A 16,979-nucleotide genomic window follows, 5' to 3' on the forward strand; every position below is an offset into this window, starting at 1 on the left:
GCGCTGAGCTGTGGCATTTATAGTCCTACTACATGAGTGGTTGTGGAACCTCCATTATGAGCTGCAGTGCTCCGAGCAAGTCACATGACGTGACTGTATAGCTTCCTGGGAATGTGCTGCCTGGAGGCTCCTTGTTCAGGATGGTGACATCTCATTCTGTCCCTTTCAAGATCTGGACTATAAAATAACTCCAATGCAGTCAAGCCTGAAGCACACCCTCTTCCTCTAGCCTTATAATGTAATGCTCAGAGATGTTGGGTGGATTTGGTACAGTATAATATCTATATTATCCATATGATATGGCTAAATTGACTAAATATGAATGTTTTTCACATTTTGGGTCTGCAGTATTGATTTTATTTTTATTTTTCTTTACAAAATGATGGTCTTGCAGAAAGTGCTCCATGTGCTTTGAAGTCAGAGAGGCCTTGAATTCCACTCCATAATGAATGCATGCCATCATATTCACATTTGTAATGGATTTTGGCATTTATTGGCCGGGCAGCTGCGGCTTCTTGAGGCCTTTCAGGCACAGACACAAATGACTAACTTGCACCTTGGGAGTCAAACTAATTAAAACTCATTATCATTCTCGCTGTGTGGAAACCTCAACCAGAAGATGAGGAAACCCGGACATGAAGTGTATTATTTTAGATTTAATTTATGAAAATTGTATAGCACAAAAAACGCAAATTGCATGTTCACTAGGAATATATTTTCGATTGCAACTGTTGTGATTTACATTTGTATGACTTCATTACCTGCACTCTACAGTGTGACAAATTGAGGTAAAAGTGCTGAGAGGCAAAAAATTGGGTATGGGAAAGCACTGGTGAATGTCTGGATTAAAGAGTGAACGTACTAGTTGTTGGGAGCACAAACTGAATAATTGCATGCTGACTTTTTTCAGCGGGGTTGTCGTATGTCATGCTGTGAATGGAAATAGGACACTGCTGACAGATCCACAGTAGGCTAAACTCACCATGCATGAATTTTAGTGATTATTAGAGAAGCTGTCTTTCTACCCTTTCTCATTTTATTAAATCAGGCATTATAACAATACAAACATCATGAAAAAACAAAAACAACTTTTGGTACCTCTGTACCAAAAGTCAGGCAGTTTCACTTACTTGTGGATGAAACTTTCATTGTTGCACGTATGGGTTTGTGAAAAAGAACCTAGAGACTGTGACTCACTGGTTTAGAATTGCCTGTTCACCTGCATGCTCATGAACCACACAACGCAGTTGCTTTCTATTGCTCGTGTCCAGCGTCACACTCCATATTTCACTATGGAGGTTTGCTTCTAAACTAAGATAATGTTTAAATGAAATTCTTCTTTGTAAATGATGAAGTGCCGTCTCATGTCAAATTGGTTGTTATTTACAGTAGTTTGATTCGTCCCCCCCCTCAACCTCTGTGAAGACCCGCCCTACTCTGCCTCCGATTGGCTGCTACTCCGTCCTCACAGAGATTGGTAGAAGTTTGGTAGGTTAATGATTTCAACTCAGATTTGGATGTTTTCATAAAGATGGCAGCTTGCTTGTCTTGACGCCTTTTTTTTATGTTGCTATGCACGTTGACTTTATGGATGGAATAAAATGTGAGATCTGTTGGAGATTTCATTTTTGATGTGGTGTCATAATTAAACTCAATGTTGATATGACGCTCTGATTAACAAGAAAATGAAAAGTGGCACTTGACATCAAAGAGGTTGCCGAGCTCTTTTGCAGAATAAACACAGCTCACAGAGGTCAAGAGAAGGAACCTCTGTTCTTCATGTTGCTCTGGTTTGATGCAGACCGTCTGGATCCTGTGAACCACTTTGACACCCACATTCTAAAAGTGGGACGCTGTCCTGATCTAGTTGTGTGAAGCAAAGCGTTCGACTTGTTTCCAGTTATTTAACCCTTTTCATTCCACCTGAGTTTTTTTTCTTTTACGGCTTACTTTATGAGCTGCAGGTGAAAGAATCCTCAGAGGTAGTTAAAATGAAATCAGAGTAATCGAGCATTGATTGCGCTGAGAGAGCCGGAGAGGGCCCGGTGTGCAGCGCACACAGCAGACGGCCAACAGATATAGCATGAATCAGTAAATGTTAAGCACAGGCTCACAAATGAAAACTCGTAGCTGCATCTCTTCCAAGCAGCATGGCTTCCGACTGAAATAAAATTGAGTAGGAACTGGAAATAATAGTGGAATAATATTGGAATAGTGTGAATTTAAAACATAATATGATGTGTGTGCGAATGAGACAAAGGTAGATAGTTTCAGCTACTTAACGTTTGACTTTATTTCTACAAAACATCTTTTTATTTTTTTCCTGTAATCTGTTGCTCCATAATAAAATAGAGGTGTGAATTAACCGTATTGCTGCATCATCCACAACAATACAGTTTGGGTCATGTAGCTCTGTGATGGAGCTCTCTGACTGTAATGGCTGCTTTGATTAAACTACCATGCATCTTAAAGCAGCTAATAAAGCTTTTATGTTTTATCTTAAGAACACATTCACACAGTGTTGCCTCAAGGTGCTCTATCTATGGTGGCATATACGTATAATTCACACTATATAGCAACATTGTCAGTGAAATTTCTTTGGTCACATGGTCCCACTTCTTTACATGCCTGTACAGAATCAAAATTGTCACATGACAGTCCTTAATCCCAGCAGGCATTTAGACTTGTCATAGTAGGAAAAGCACAGGCGTTACAATTCAAATGAATGATGGTTTCGTTTTATTCAGTTGTTCCATCGTGAACAATACCAGGTCTGAAACTGAAGCAGCTAAATAGATCGTAGACTATTTCAGCGGTTGTAGATTTTATAATTTACACCCTGCTGTCACATGTCAGAATGTCTTTCATGAAAAAGGAAGGTTGATGTTAATGTAAGCTGGTGAAGGCCTTTGGAAGAATGTATCTTATAGATGGGGTTCACAGCCTTACGTGACTTAAGGCCCGCTTCTGATAGCTAAAAACATTCTGAGGACCTCCTTCCAAAACATATAATAAAAAATCATAACATGACATGACTGGCTGCTTCCCCCAGTAAGTCTTACACATATCCACAGCACTATAGGCAAGATATAACGTTAGCTCCTCTGTGATCTGAAGGGTTTCTTGCTACAAGCTTTACGAGGAGCAACCTAGCATAGCTAGCTCTCAAAGTGTTTTCAGACTCAGTTGCTAATGTTGTGATGACTGTCTGTTGTGCTTGAAGCTCGTCCCTTTTCCTTAGGAAATATTCATTTGGCTTGCCAACACATCCGAACAATTTGTTTTGTTTCACTGCATCTGAGAGAACATCAGCTAGCTATGAGTGTGATGCCATGATGATTTTCCAACCCTCTAAAAATTACGTTCCCCCAAAACTAAAATGCATTCTCAATTACGTTTGACTAGAAACGTATTTTCTCCCCTTTCTCCCTGATGACGTTTGTGCTTAACTCATTACAAATACGTTTCTAATCAACATTTACGCGGTCAGAATACTACCGCAACACGGCGCCTGTCTCCGGCAGAAACACGCTCATCCAGGCCGAGGAACATTACGCGGCTACAATACCTCCACAAGGCCCGCGGGTAAAATCCGGGAGCAACCGTGACTCTCTTCAGGGTTAGGTTTGGGTGGGGACGTGGCTTCCTGGTGGAAGTTAGGGTTAGGGCAGGGTTAGGGTTAAATGGATACAAATAAATCAAATATACCTCCTCAACACCCCGCCTCTCTCAGCTCATTCCTCCCTAGCAACGAGGCACAGCACCCGGCCACTACACTTCCAGAACGTCCCCCAGGTCAAATCCGGGACTTGGTTTTATGGTTCCGAGTGGCGGGCACTCACCCGTTGGCGCCGAACGCGCAGCGTCCGGCCACCCCCACCGCGAGGCACCCCGTCGTCAAGTCCATCAGCCCCCGGAACAGGCCACGGGGCAACAACTCGTGGGTGTCGGGCGTAGAGGCGAGGCATATCACAGACAAATAATAAAGACTAGAGTACGGCAAAGATATGTTCATTAGAATCGTATTTGCAATACGGACAAACGTAATCCGGGAGAAAATACATTTCTAGTCAAACGTAATTGAGAACGTATTTTAGTTTTGGGGAACGTAATTTTCAGGAGACAGGGCTGTGATTTTCAAACGTAACTGGTCAGCAGCCACAATGGCCACTTCAGGGATAGTGGTAAATGCCCTGTTACAGTAGCACAAGTAGAGAAGAGTCAGAAAACTGACTTCATACATGGATGGATTACTGAACGGGCCTTCCCCCCTGGCCTTCACCTACTAAATGTAACTCAAAAAAACACGAGACTAAAAATAACTACAAAGAATTATAAAAGGACTACAAAGAGACCAAAACCACCACAAAGAAATGCAAAACAGCTGACAAGTGACACAAATAGACTCAAAACGACTATGAAAAGGCGCAAACAACCCCGAGAAGACACACAGCAATTGAGAAGACTCAAAATCACCACAAAGACAAACAAAAGAACCATAAAGAGACACAAAACAATTACAAAGAGATCCAACACAACAAAGAGATATTAAGTAAATATAAATATATACAACACAACTACAAAGAGACATAAAGTAAATATAAATATATACAACACAACTACAAAGATACATAAAGTAAATATAAATATATACAACACAACTACAAAGATACATAAAGTAAATATAAATATATACAACAAAACTACGAAGATACATAAAGTAAATATAAATATATACAAAGCAATTACAAATAAACATAAAACCACACACTACACTATAGCATCGTGAAGCAGGCAGGTTCTTTATGTCTTCTTATGTTAGAGAAGTTGGTGAAATAATACCACCAGCCGCTGAGAAGAAGCTTCTTTTTTTTTTCCTGTCCTTCTGAAAAGCTACCAGTAAACAGTGGATGTTACAGTGCAGTCAGATAGGGACGTGTGTCTCCTCCCCTGCACACCGTGGCTACCCGGCGACAAGATTTGGATTAACACTGATGAACTGGGGGTAAATAATCTCCACGGGACCGTTTACGGGACGAAAAAGTGACTCATTGTCTCGCTGTGGGATTTTTTTGTACACCTCTCGGTTGAAGACGATGTCTGTCCGGGGATACTTTGTCGCTCTTTCCAAACGCACACTTCTTATCTCTCTGAAGATGTTGCTTCTTGTGCCTGCAGGGTTGCCGGTCCGCAGCCAAGGGGATTCTCAATCCGACAACAAAGTAATGGACAACATCACCGTCCGACAAGGAGAGACGGTCTTTCTCAGGTGAGTCCGTGCTGCTTTTTTATCCATATTCTTCGCCGCTGCTGCTGCCTCTGAATTCTCTCCGCTGAAGTTGAACGCTGCCTGCAGTGTTTAGTGAGGGGAGAAACAGAGACGTGGCTCAAGTGTGTCTGTTTTATCATGTTCCCGCCGTTGGACCAAAATAAGGGGGGATTTCAGAGGATTAGTCCGTGGAAAGCACTCAATTCAGAAGCGATACTCTTCTAATCTGTAGCGCTGTTCACGAGGGAATTGGCGCTTTTAATTGTTGTGTGACGGTGCAGAACTAAAAGGTGGAGGGGAGAAAAAAAGCGGAAAAGTGCACTTCTGGAGGAGAGGAAGAGCAAAGGCAGCGTGTGTGTTGAGGAGGGAGGAAAGGAGGATGTGCGAGGTGGAAAAAAGAAGAAAACAAATCACACATACAATAAATGGTGTGGGCGTAGAGATGGATTGACTAGCAATTCCTCAGGGCAGGAGGTTGTCTGCGGTGACCTTTCCCCTCCTCTGCGTCCTCAGAGGCTTACTGGACACAGACGGATTTATGTTGCTTTCAAGTGCTGTCGGGAAATGTGCAGCAATAATCACAACGGCCAAAGGACGAGTTTTATACAATAGTTGGTAAGATGTGATGTGTAGGAGGCGGAGGGCATGGGGGCAGCGTTAACAGTTCAAGTGTTGTTGTTCTGCTTTCACATCGTGGCGACGGATGAGCCCGTAGCAACGAGTTTAAAGGAAGTGAGTTTGAGGCTGTCGAACACAACGTGCTTACATTTTCACCAGGCTTTTCTAGCTGACAGTCATTTTCATTAGTTTCACTTTAGGTTGGACTTAAACACCCAAATGATGCAGGATATGTCTAAATGGCACAGGCCTCTGATAACAAAATAACATAATTAGTACATTTAAGACAACTTGATTACACAACTAGAAAGGTGCACTCAGTAGTGCTGATCTCCACCAGGGCCCTATTCCTCGTATGTGGCTAACTGAGTTAGCCGGATAATTTTCAGGATGAGATTATATAAGTGAGGCTTTTCGGTTCCTCGAAGCAAGTTTGGAAAAATCACCATAGCAACACATCCATAAGCCTGAACCTGCTCCAGAGCAGGCTTGAGCTGGATCCGCTGGATAAACTGCCACTCCCCCGGAAAAAAGTGTCAGCTCCCTTCCTCAGAGATCCATCGATGAGGAAGCGATATTAGTCAGATTAGCGTTTTATAGGGAGAGAGTTCTTCAAGATCGCCAAGATCCGTTATCACATCATGATGACTTCCTGTACGAGCGCTATCGATTCTGCCGACAAGGAATCATTTATTTAAAGACCTTCTCAAGCCGTACATTGAACACCACACGCCATCTACTGTCTCACGGACTGTATCACAGCCTCGCGCTGTGTAGCGAGTGGTTCATGTTTGTACAGTGTCGGTGATGCGGAGAACATCGGGAAAGCTGCTACATGCCGTGCTGTTCATAAAGTTTATTTAGCGCTTAAGAAACTTATGGATGTGTTCATTACATTACCATGGCACATGTTGTATTGACTCACCATTCTAAATAATGTTTTTGTGCTTAGTTTTTACTTGCTCCCGTGTCCTCTTGATGGCTGGTTGAACTACATGATGGTTGAAAGCACTCATAATGATATGACAGTATTATTAGTACACCATAGATATCATTATTGTAGGACATGATTAAGGTGGACTCATGATAAGAATAGAGAGAATTACACACAATTTATTTTCACCGCTTATTATGAATAATACATACACACTGATCCGCCCATACACAGATTCACACACACATATTCAAACTCCTATTCTATATGGTAATCTACACATACATGTATATACACACATATATATATATACACATGATACATAAGCGCATACAGTACATATATCCTCATAAGTATCTATTAATTCGTATCAGTTAGATACTCTTTGGGCTTGTTTTTATCTACTTATTCTGAAAGAGTTGATCCTGAACGATCCTGTTGTCTGACATCTGGCTCGAATTAACGAGACTGTTTGAGCGCGGATCAGCCTTTGAGGAACCGAGATAGCCTGATGTCAATCATCGCGTTAATTTAAGCTGGATAATAGGACATTTGATCGACTTAGTTGAGCCACGTACGAGGAATAGGGCCCTGGTGTGCCTGCAACAACCACTGCTGTGTTGTGTGATTGAATGAACACAAAACACACTCAGCTGTATGCTTAGTTCTGTTAGCTGTTAGCCAAACATAGACCCCAAATAATAAGAGTAGGTGTAATGACCGTTGTTTCCCAATAAAAAGTCACTACGGTTGCTGAAATGTTTGTTCTGACGCGTGCCATAAATAACGAAGTCCAGTTTCCAATATAGGCATTTTATTTCTCCTATAGACAGAGTTCAACCACTTTCTCTGTCGTTATCCATTTTCTCCATAAACCAATAAATCATAACATTTACATTCATTAAAAGTGCACGGTCAATAACTGTTTGCTTCTGCTCATTAGCAACCACCTGTGTCCAATGACCCCACTGATTAGAATACCTGTGCCCTGATTTACACCGGCACTACGCCCCCATGTGGTGGAAGGTTGTACAAAAACAAAACAAAATGGCTCTTACAGTAGGCAAACTTCTTTTCCCCATACCGTCTATGGTTTTCTACTGTGTCTCTGGACACAAAGCCTCAGCAGGGGGTCGGACACTCACTCAGCTGTGTTATCACTAAGAGTAGTGAGTGAGGAGTCACCATGCGGTCAATGGCAGTATAAAACATGCAGTAAAAGGTGTTTTAAGAAAGTGTGAGTCACCGCAACCACGAGAGGTCCTCGAGTATGCAGCCATAACTGACCACCCAAAATATTATGCAGTTTGCTGCAGCAGAATGCCAGATTAGCAGTGGACAGACATAGAGGTGCACACTCACTCACTAATGTACGTCCACTGAAAGTGCTTTATTTCCACTGACAGGCTAATGCCGTGTTCACACCAAACGCAATGAATGCGCCGCGAATCGCATCATTTGCGCCGCCAGTCTCGCCGGGGACTATTTGTGTTCATTCGCGTGAATCGCGCCGGAGAGGGGGCGTGGCTTATCGGCCTGAAAGCCGTTCAACTGTCCCCCATCAACCATGGAAAAATAACCTCTATTTCTGCTCAGTACGTTTTGTGTAAAACCCAGATATCACGGCAAACTAAACGCCGTCATGTCTGGGTTCATAACATAGTCCAGAGGAGCTCCGTGGATTTCATCGAGCTCACTGTGTCTAGTGAGCCACATGTCGGCTGTTTACCACAGCTGTATGAACACAAAATAAAATGATTTGGCTGTGATTTAACGGCAATAAACCGACAAAAAGGGATTCCGAAATAACTACGTAATGATGCCGATTTCTACTTGTTTTCTCAATGGAGCTCGGATCGATCGGTGCTAGGCTATGCTAACATTGTAGCAGCTCCATCAACACTCACAATAACGTCATCTAGACGTAAATACGGCAGCGTCTATTCATTGTTTGCACCATATGGTTTACACACACACACATTTATACACAGTTTGGTCCGGTCTCTATTTATATGAGGTATCGTAGAGCTCTGGGTGAACACAGACGGCTACAGTATTTATTTCCTGATTCAACAATGGCAGGACGTCAGAGATGACAGGAGAAAACATCTCAACGCTGATAGGCTATGGCGCTGCAGCGTCACGCGATTTTTTCGCAGAAGTTCAAATATTTCAACTTCTGCGTTTGGGGTGATTCGGCAATTCAACGTTTGGGCCGAATTCGCGTCAATAGCGCCGCGTCATCGCAAATTCGCGCCACTCCAGTTTCATCGCGTCTGTGCATAGACTTTGTATGTAATCTCGACGCGCAAATAATTCGCGCCGCGTTTGGTGTGAACACAGCATTAGATTGTTATTTTAAGTGTCTGACAACATTATGGAAAGAAAAATAAACTTTTTTGCTAGATCAGGGTCCTATTCCTCATACGTGGCTAACTGAGTTAGCCGGATAATTTTCAGGATGAGTTTACATAAGTGAGGCTTTTCGGTTCCTCGAAGCAAGTTTGGAAAAATCACCATAGCAACACATCCATAAACCTGAACCTGCTCCAGAGCAGGCTTGAGCTAGATCCGCTGGTTAAGCTGCCACTCCCCCGGGGAAAAGTGTCAGCTCCCTTCCTCAGAGATCCATCGATGAGGAAGCGATATTAGTCAGATTAGCGTTTTATAGGGAGAGAGTTCTTCGAGATCGCCAATATCCGTTATCACATCATGATGACTTCCTGTACGAGCGCTATCGATTCTGCTGACAAGGAATCATTTATTTAAAGTCCTTCTCGAGCCGTACATTGAACACCACACGCCATCTACTGTCTCACGGACTGTATCACAGCCTCGCGCTGTGTAGCGAGTGGTTCATGTTTGTACAGTGTCGGTGACGCGGAGAACATCGGGAAAGCCGCTGCATGCCGTGCTGTTCATAAAGTTTATTTGGCGATTAAGAAACTTATGGATGTGTTCATTACATTACCATGGCACATGTTGTATTGACTCACCATTCTAAATAATGTTTGTGTGCTTAGTTTTTACTTGCTCCCGTGTCCTCTTGATGGCTGGTTGAACTACATGATGGTTGAAAGCACTCAATATGACAGTATTATTAGTACACCATAGCATATCATTATTGTAGAACATGATTAAGGTGGACTCATGATACGAATAGAGAGAATTACACACAATTTATTTTTACTGCTTATTATGAATAATACTTACATATTGATCCGCCCATACACAGATTCGCACACACATATTCAAACTCCTATTCTATATGGTAATCTACACATACATGTATATACACACATATATATATAGTACATGATACATACGTGCATACACCTACATATATCCTCATAAGTATCTATTAATTCGTATCAGTTAGATACTCTTTGGGCTTGTTTTTATCTACTTATTCTGAAAGAGTTGATACAATTATTTTCGCTATAGATCTCATTGGATGATTTATTCCATTAAGCCTACTGCCAGCAGGCACATTTAAAGAAATATCATCTGATTGATTGAGGTGATGAGGCACTTAAAATTAACCGATACATTTTCTCAAAACTTGCGCATTTAATGACGTCTGCGATATTTTGACATGCTTCTCGTCTAGCCCTCGCAGCGTTAGATTTCGCCATGATTATGGTCTTGAATTCCTCATATGTGTTCATGATCATCTCCTGCTCGTCAGCGGAGTAAAAAGAGGCTCTTTCTTTGCGTTTATTTGCCGTTGTACTGTTAGAAAATCATGGTTTCGGTGATCGACGCTTCCCCCTTTTGAAGTAGGACGGACACGCGCAACGATCCTGATGACTGACATCTGGTTCAAATTAACGAGTCTGTTTGAGCGCGGATCAGTCTTTGAGGAACCGAGATAGCCTGATGTCAATCATCGAGTTAATTTAAGCTGGATAATATTTGATAATACTGGACATTTGATCGACTTAGTTCAACCACATATGAGGAATAGGGCCCTGGTCTGTTTATTATTGTGTTTAACGAAGTCTTTCTCAAGTGGAAATCTCGTTCTCAGACTTTTTGCTGGAAGACAATGGAGAAAACATGAGAGAGAGTTGGAGAGAGGAGTGTTGTTTTGGAGTGCAGAAAGCGTGGCTTAGTATTATCTTAAATATTTTCAATGCCATGGCTGAATATGTAGCTTATTTGGACAATGTGGATGAGTCCTAACCCTCTTGAAGGATTTTATAACAAGGCTTCAACTCAGAAAAACGTAGTTTGAAAAACGTGGGAAAATAGGGTTCAGAATAAATAACTCAGAATTCACCCTGTAAGAATTATCCTCTTTTATGAGTATTTGTGTAATCTATACTCAACTATCATCTTAAGCGAGACAATATATTTCTTATGAACTCATAATAAATAGAAATGTTGTATAAGCACATTTTGTATTCTAAGCACACTAGGGACCTAGTAGTAGGCTTCTGTTGAAGTACTTGACAGTTCCAGTCGAGTACTGTGCTGTCCTGACTTTCAGCCTTCACTGCTGTCCTCCTTCAGGACCATTGACAACACACCGCTGTCCTCCTACAGGACCATTGACAACACACTGCTGTCCTCCTTCAGGACCATTGACAACACATCGCTGTCCTCCTACAGGACCATTGACAACACACTGCTGTCCTCGTTCAAGACCATTGACAACACACTGCTGTCCTCCTACAGGACCATTGACAACACCCTGCTGTCCTCCTTCAGGACCATTGACAACACACTGCTGTCCTCCTTCAAGACCATTGACAACACACTGCTGTCCTCCTTCAGGACCATTGACAACACTCTGCTGTCCTCCTTCAGGACCATTGACAACACTGCTGTCCTCCTTCAGGACCATTGACAACACACTGCTGTCCTCCTTCAGGACCACGGACAGCGCACTGCCGGGTCCGTAGCAGCAGTCTGTAAACTGTAGCAGAGAACGAATCAGTAACAATCCCATGTGTCTGCTGTATCTTAGGGCTGCACGATTATGGCCAAAATCATAATCACGATTAAAATTCAATTAATTGTGCAGCCCTACTGTATCTTACACCGTCAAAGCTCATTATTTTTTCTGATCAGTTGCATGTTACTACTGTGTATGTAAGCCGGCCTGCACCATCAAGCTTGTATTGTAGATGGGAAACTCATCACAGTTTTGCGCCTATCCCTGTTGGCATGCACTGTTCAGCCGTACTCAGGTCAATGGGAGCGGCAGGTCTGAACATCCCTCCTCCAGGCTGAGTAGTAATGGCCGTTTCAGTCCTACATTGATGGCTGTACTTTGCTTTCATCTTGTTGGTGAGTGCCCCACTCATACCATCACCTGGGTTGAAAAGGCATTTGAATCTAAATCGCATGCTGTTATGAGGCTGGATGCTCAACTTGTAATGCCGTCCAGCTGTATAGTTGCCCATAAAGTCAGGCTCTTTTTATTTACAAAGATGGAAGGGATCTTGGCAATGGATCACAACTGCAGTTGTTGCGTTAGTAGGGGATTTATTTGTCTGATGTTGATGTCAGTAATCGTACAGATCATATTTGCGTGGCGTTTGACTGCAGGTAATATTATGTTTGTTTAATCTATAAGACTATTGGCATTTTCAACAGCACTGATACATTTCACTCTAGGATCTGTTGTCCTTTTTGTCCGTATTATTCCATATGCTCCTGGGACCAACTGAAGCCAGGACAGTGGACTATCCAGTGTGATCAGGCTGCCTGCCAGCTAGTCAAGACTGGCTTCTAATACTTCACTGCAGACTCCTTTTCACTCTGTTAATATTTAGTCAGCTGACATCCTGATTGATGCCCACAATGACCTTTAAGTCATCTGTATTTAGCTCACACAAAACTGTGAGTGGTTTTCTACAGGGTAGTGGAGAGACAGAGCATGACATTTCAGCAGCACATATAAAACACATGGGATATAAGAGCAGGGTAAAAGCCTAAAGTATTAGCTGTAGCATACGTGCAGGTACAGGCCACCCTCCGTTAGCTCGTGCAGCCAATTTGTATTACCTTTATAGTCCCTGGATAATTAGGATGTACTGCACTGCTCTGTCACAATCGGTGTTATAGACGTGAGACTCACTAGCCCCGTTGTGTTCTGTGCTAACAAGCTCCTGTTGCCCAATTTGACAACTGCCAAAACTGAGGGTGCTATCACATTTTAAACGAAAGAAAGCCAGAGCTTTCTCTTTCCTTCCTGTCTGTGTGGTTTTTAGGGCTGTGGCCTAATTTGTGGAGTTAATGAATAAATATCACAAATTATCACTTTATTTCTATGTGATCTGAGCTGTCACTCCCCAGCTGATCCCCTGATAAAACCTCCTGTGGAGAGATTACAGTACAACTACATCATCACAACATGAGCACATACAGTAGCTGCTCTATATAACCCTGCCTCTGGTGAATTGTTTTCATCGCCACCTCATAGTGATTAATGCTACTTCTTCAATATACTATACAATACCTAAAATAAAATATATTTCTGAAATATATCTAAGTAGCGCTGGGAAAAAAGTTGCAGCCTATATTCATATTAACAACATTTTATTTTTATGCATTAGATAGTTTTTTTCTTGGACTTGAAAAAAATGCGACTGTATTCCTTTTTGTTGATTACATACTCCACAGCCAGAAGCATAGCGTGTCTGGAGAAGATGATTTTTTAACTGTGATGCCGTTTGATTGCCCCCAGAACTAGAATGAGGGAAGTGTTTCTGTCTGACGGATTGAGCTGAGTTTACTTCACAAAGACCACACCACCACACCACAAAAGCAAATTATTAACAATTTTTTAAGTAGTGACTGTGAATCTCCATCCATAACAAATTGTCTACTATAAATGCACAGCACTGTTTGACATAAAACAGACTAACTGGATTCAATGAGAAGCACATTAATTTCCCAAGGCTCTGTCCATTCAAATGGATTTAAAAAAGAGACATGCTGCCTCTTGAGAATGCGATTAATGAATGTCACCACAGTGGCCGAGGTGAGCCGCCAACCTCCTGAGACGCTTATCTACCTGCACAGACTATGCTGGTCTCAGAATCACATCATGTTAACATTTATTCCTTTCTCTCCTTGTCGCCCGATGAATGCATTAAGGATTCAGGTTAAATGTTTCAGGAATGAGGCTTTGTTCCGAACAGGGACACACTTTTAAATGCTTTGATATTTAGTTTGCATGTATAAAAGTGTGTGAATGTGTATTCTTCAGTGGCGGGCCGTGCATTTTATACCTGGGCCTTCTGTGCTACTACAGTTGAACTACCTCCTAATAACCTCATGATGACACCACAGCTACGGGTTATTAATTGTTTCTAGGGGTGTAACAATACACGTATTTGTATTAAACCGTTCGGTACGAGGCTTACGAACCGAACAATACGTTTGAATAATACTAGTGCATTTGGAAAATGCAGAAGCTTAAATTGTGGGAAATATAATGTTTTCAGTGGAGCCACTGCGCTCAACCTGGCAACCCATCCAACGTCACAGACAACGTGCTGTCTGACACGCCCACCCTGGAAACAAAACATTGTACATACTCTGGTACGGCACGTGTGTTCTGAGAGTCTATGCTAAACTAGCTTAGCAGGAAATCCAACAGCAGCACAGACGCTACACTCTCCCCGCAGCTGTTCCCTACTGATTTAAACAGGGCTAAAGCAATCGCCACACAATTCCCATTTCTCCAGACCATAATTCTTGATTTGTAAAAGAAAAGAAAACCCCAAAAAGAGAATCAAATGTCCGACCCTAACCCTAACCATGACCGGATGCTTCATCGTTAACGGACAATGCATATAGTCAAAATCAACGTAATTAACACAATGACAAGAACAAACTCACAAGAACCAGTCACATATATTTATATGACAACAAAGCATGACAAATCAATCCAGCAACACTGCAGCGCTAACACGTGTATTCATCCACACACTGAAGTGCACGAACCATTCAAATATTATTCACATCAGAGGGAACAATATTAACCATATAAAAACGACACCATAGGCAAATGAACACAGTAGTAACGCTACTGTAGATTTAAAAACACAAAAACAGTTCACTTACTAAAGCTGCTGTTCTCTTAAAGACAAAGTCCATCCTCCTTTCTTTGTTTACAAAGAGTTTAATGATGCGGTTGTACAGAACATCGGTGCGGTTCAGTTCCAGCCAGAGGTCCTCCTGCAAACGTGTTCGTTGAGTTGTAGATCCACTCGAGTCTCAGCTAAAGTTTTCAAAAGCACCATAGCTTGTAAGTGTCCTGTCGCACTATGGTGCCTTTGTTAGCCACCTCAGATTAGCGTAGCTAGCTCCAAACAGCTCCAAACACCAAGACGCTCAGTTGCAAATTAAACGCATTCTTAGCCATAAAATGTGCAACGCTTCTCCGACGCTGTTAGCCAGGAATACCGTTCGTACAAATCCTTTTCCTGGCTGAGTCAGGGCTGCTAGCTGTGGGGTTGGCCGACCCTTTGATACGATGTCCAGCTTTTCTAGAAAAGTCCTTCTCCAGAAAGGCATTGTCAGTAACTCTGCCACCAAATCCGTTTCTCCTCCTCCTTCAGCCATTGAGTGTTAAAAAAACAAAGCTAGGTTAAAAAAAAGAATCTACACCAAGCAAAACGCAAAAAATGTCATAACTTCTTACATATCTTTCAACTTGAACTCTTACTACTACTAACTTCTGCTAGCTAGCTTTCTGCTTCACAACAGTCACGCTAGCCCACTGACCAATCACGGCGCACCTTAATGCTGAGCTGCACTTTAATGCTGAGAAGCAGAGAAGGCTTTGCTGGCTCTGACGGCCCACCACTGGTAAACTTATATACGTCTTCTAGCTTGTTGCATATAAGAGTACATGCAGCGGTGTTGTGAATGGAACTTTCACCGATGAAGATTTTTCCATCCAGTCCATGTTTGGAGATAACGCGGCTCTCTAGAGGACATTCATTTCATTCCTCGGATGCCATGGGCCAAGATTGGAAAGCTGATAATTTGATTTCACAGAGGGATGCTAATGATTCTCTCTGTAATTCCATTTTCTTTCACCTTGCACCGTCTAGCGAGGCTTTCATCCATCAGCCCCACGTTTTCACTTATTGTCTTCACGTTACTGTCCCAGAAAGGGCAAAATAAAAAGGTTCTGATAGTAAGAATGGCAGCAGAATAGGATCACTGTACGATTTCATCAGTTATAAAGTCCTTTCTAATAGAGCTGTAATATAGCTGAAAGCATTTTTCTCATTTGATTAAACACTGGAAGATGTGGGTTTTTTTGTTGCTTTTTCTCCTAGTGAGCCTAAGAGGCAAAGAGGGACCGATGTCAGTCTAAACAATCATCAATTTATATCAGTCAGTATGAAGGGATTGTAGCACAATGCAATGTGGATTTCACCATGATTTAAATGTGGTGCATTATAGAGATATTTGTATAGTTTTTACCTGTTTTCTTGCTTATTTCATCAGTAAAATGGCACCGATCTATTATGAAATGCAGAATGTATAGATACAGATGACTGACCCTACACATACAGAGCATTCACTAGAATTATTAAGAATATCAGTAAGTAGAACCTTATCCTTAAATGCATTATGGCCTCTTGGGGGCAGCAGAAACAAATTGTTAACACAATCATTTTTAAAAGGAGCAGTTCTTAGGATTAAGTGGCATATAGTTGTGAAGTTGCAACTAACTGACTAAAAGTGCGTTCACACCAAACGCAGCGTGAATTATTCGCGGGAGTAGATTACATACAAAGACTATGCACAGACGCGATGAGACTGGAGTGACGTGAATTTGCGATGGCGCGGGTACAAGCGGCCGAAATGAGTTTCCTCCGTAGGGTGGCCGGGCTCAGCCTTAGAGATAGGGTAAGGAGCTCGGACATCAGGAGGGAACTTGGAGTTGAGCCGCTACTCCTTCGCATCGAAAGGAGTCAGCTGAGGTGGTTCGGGCATCTAATTAGGATGCCTCCTGGACGCCTCCCATTGGAGGTTTTCCGGGCACGTCCAACTGGGAGGAGACCCCGGGAAAGACCCAGAACACCCTGGAGGGATTATATCTCCCAGCTGACCTGGGAACGCCTCGGGATCCCCCAGTATGAGCTGGAAAATGTTGCGGGCGAGAGGGAAGTCTGGGTCAGC

At 42.4% G+C, this 16,979-nt stretch overlaps 1 protein-coding gene across 1 annotated transcript in view; it reads left to right on the plus strand.

Moving 5' to 3' along the window:
- ntm (neurotrimin) overlaps positions 1-16,979 on the plus strand; it is a gene marked incomplete at both ends in the record, with an annotated part of 472,335 nt that overhangs the window by 327,314 nt on the left and 128,042 nt on the right. The window contains one exon of the mRNA XM_079171030.1: positions 5,179-5,269. Coding sequence (XP_079027156.1) covers positions 5,179-5,269 — 91 coding nt within the window. The remainder of the gene's footprint in view (positions 1-5,178; positions 5,270-16,979) is intronic.

The sequence above is a fragment of the Pholis gunnellus genome (genome assembly GCF_910591455.1).
Source record: "Pholis gunnellus genome assembly, chromosome: 13".
Taxonomy (NCBI): domain Eukaryota; kingdom Metazoa; phylum Chordata; class Actinopteri; order Perciformes; family Pholidae; genus Pholis; species Pholis gunnellus.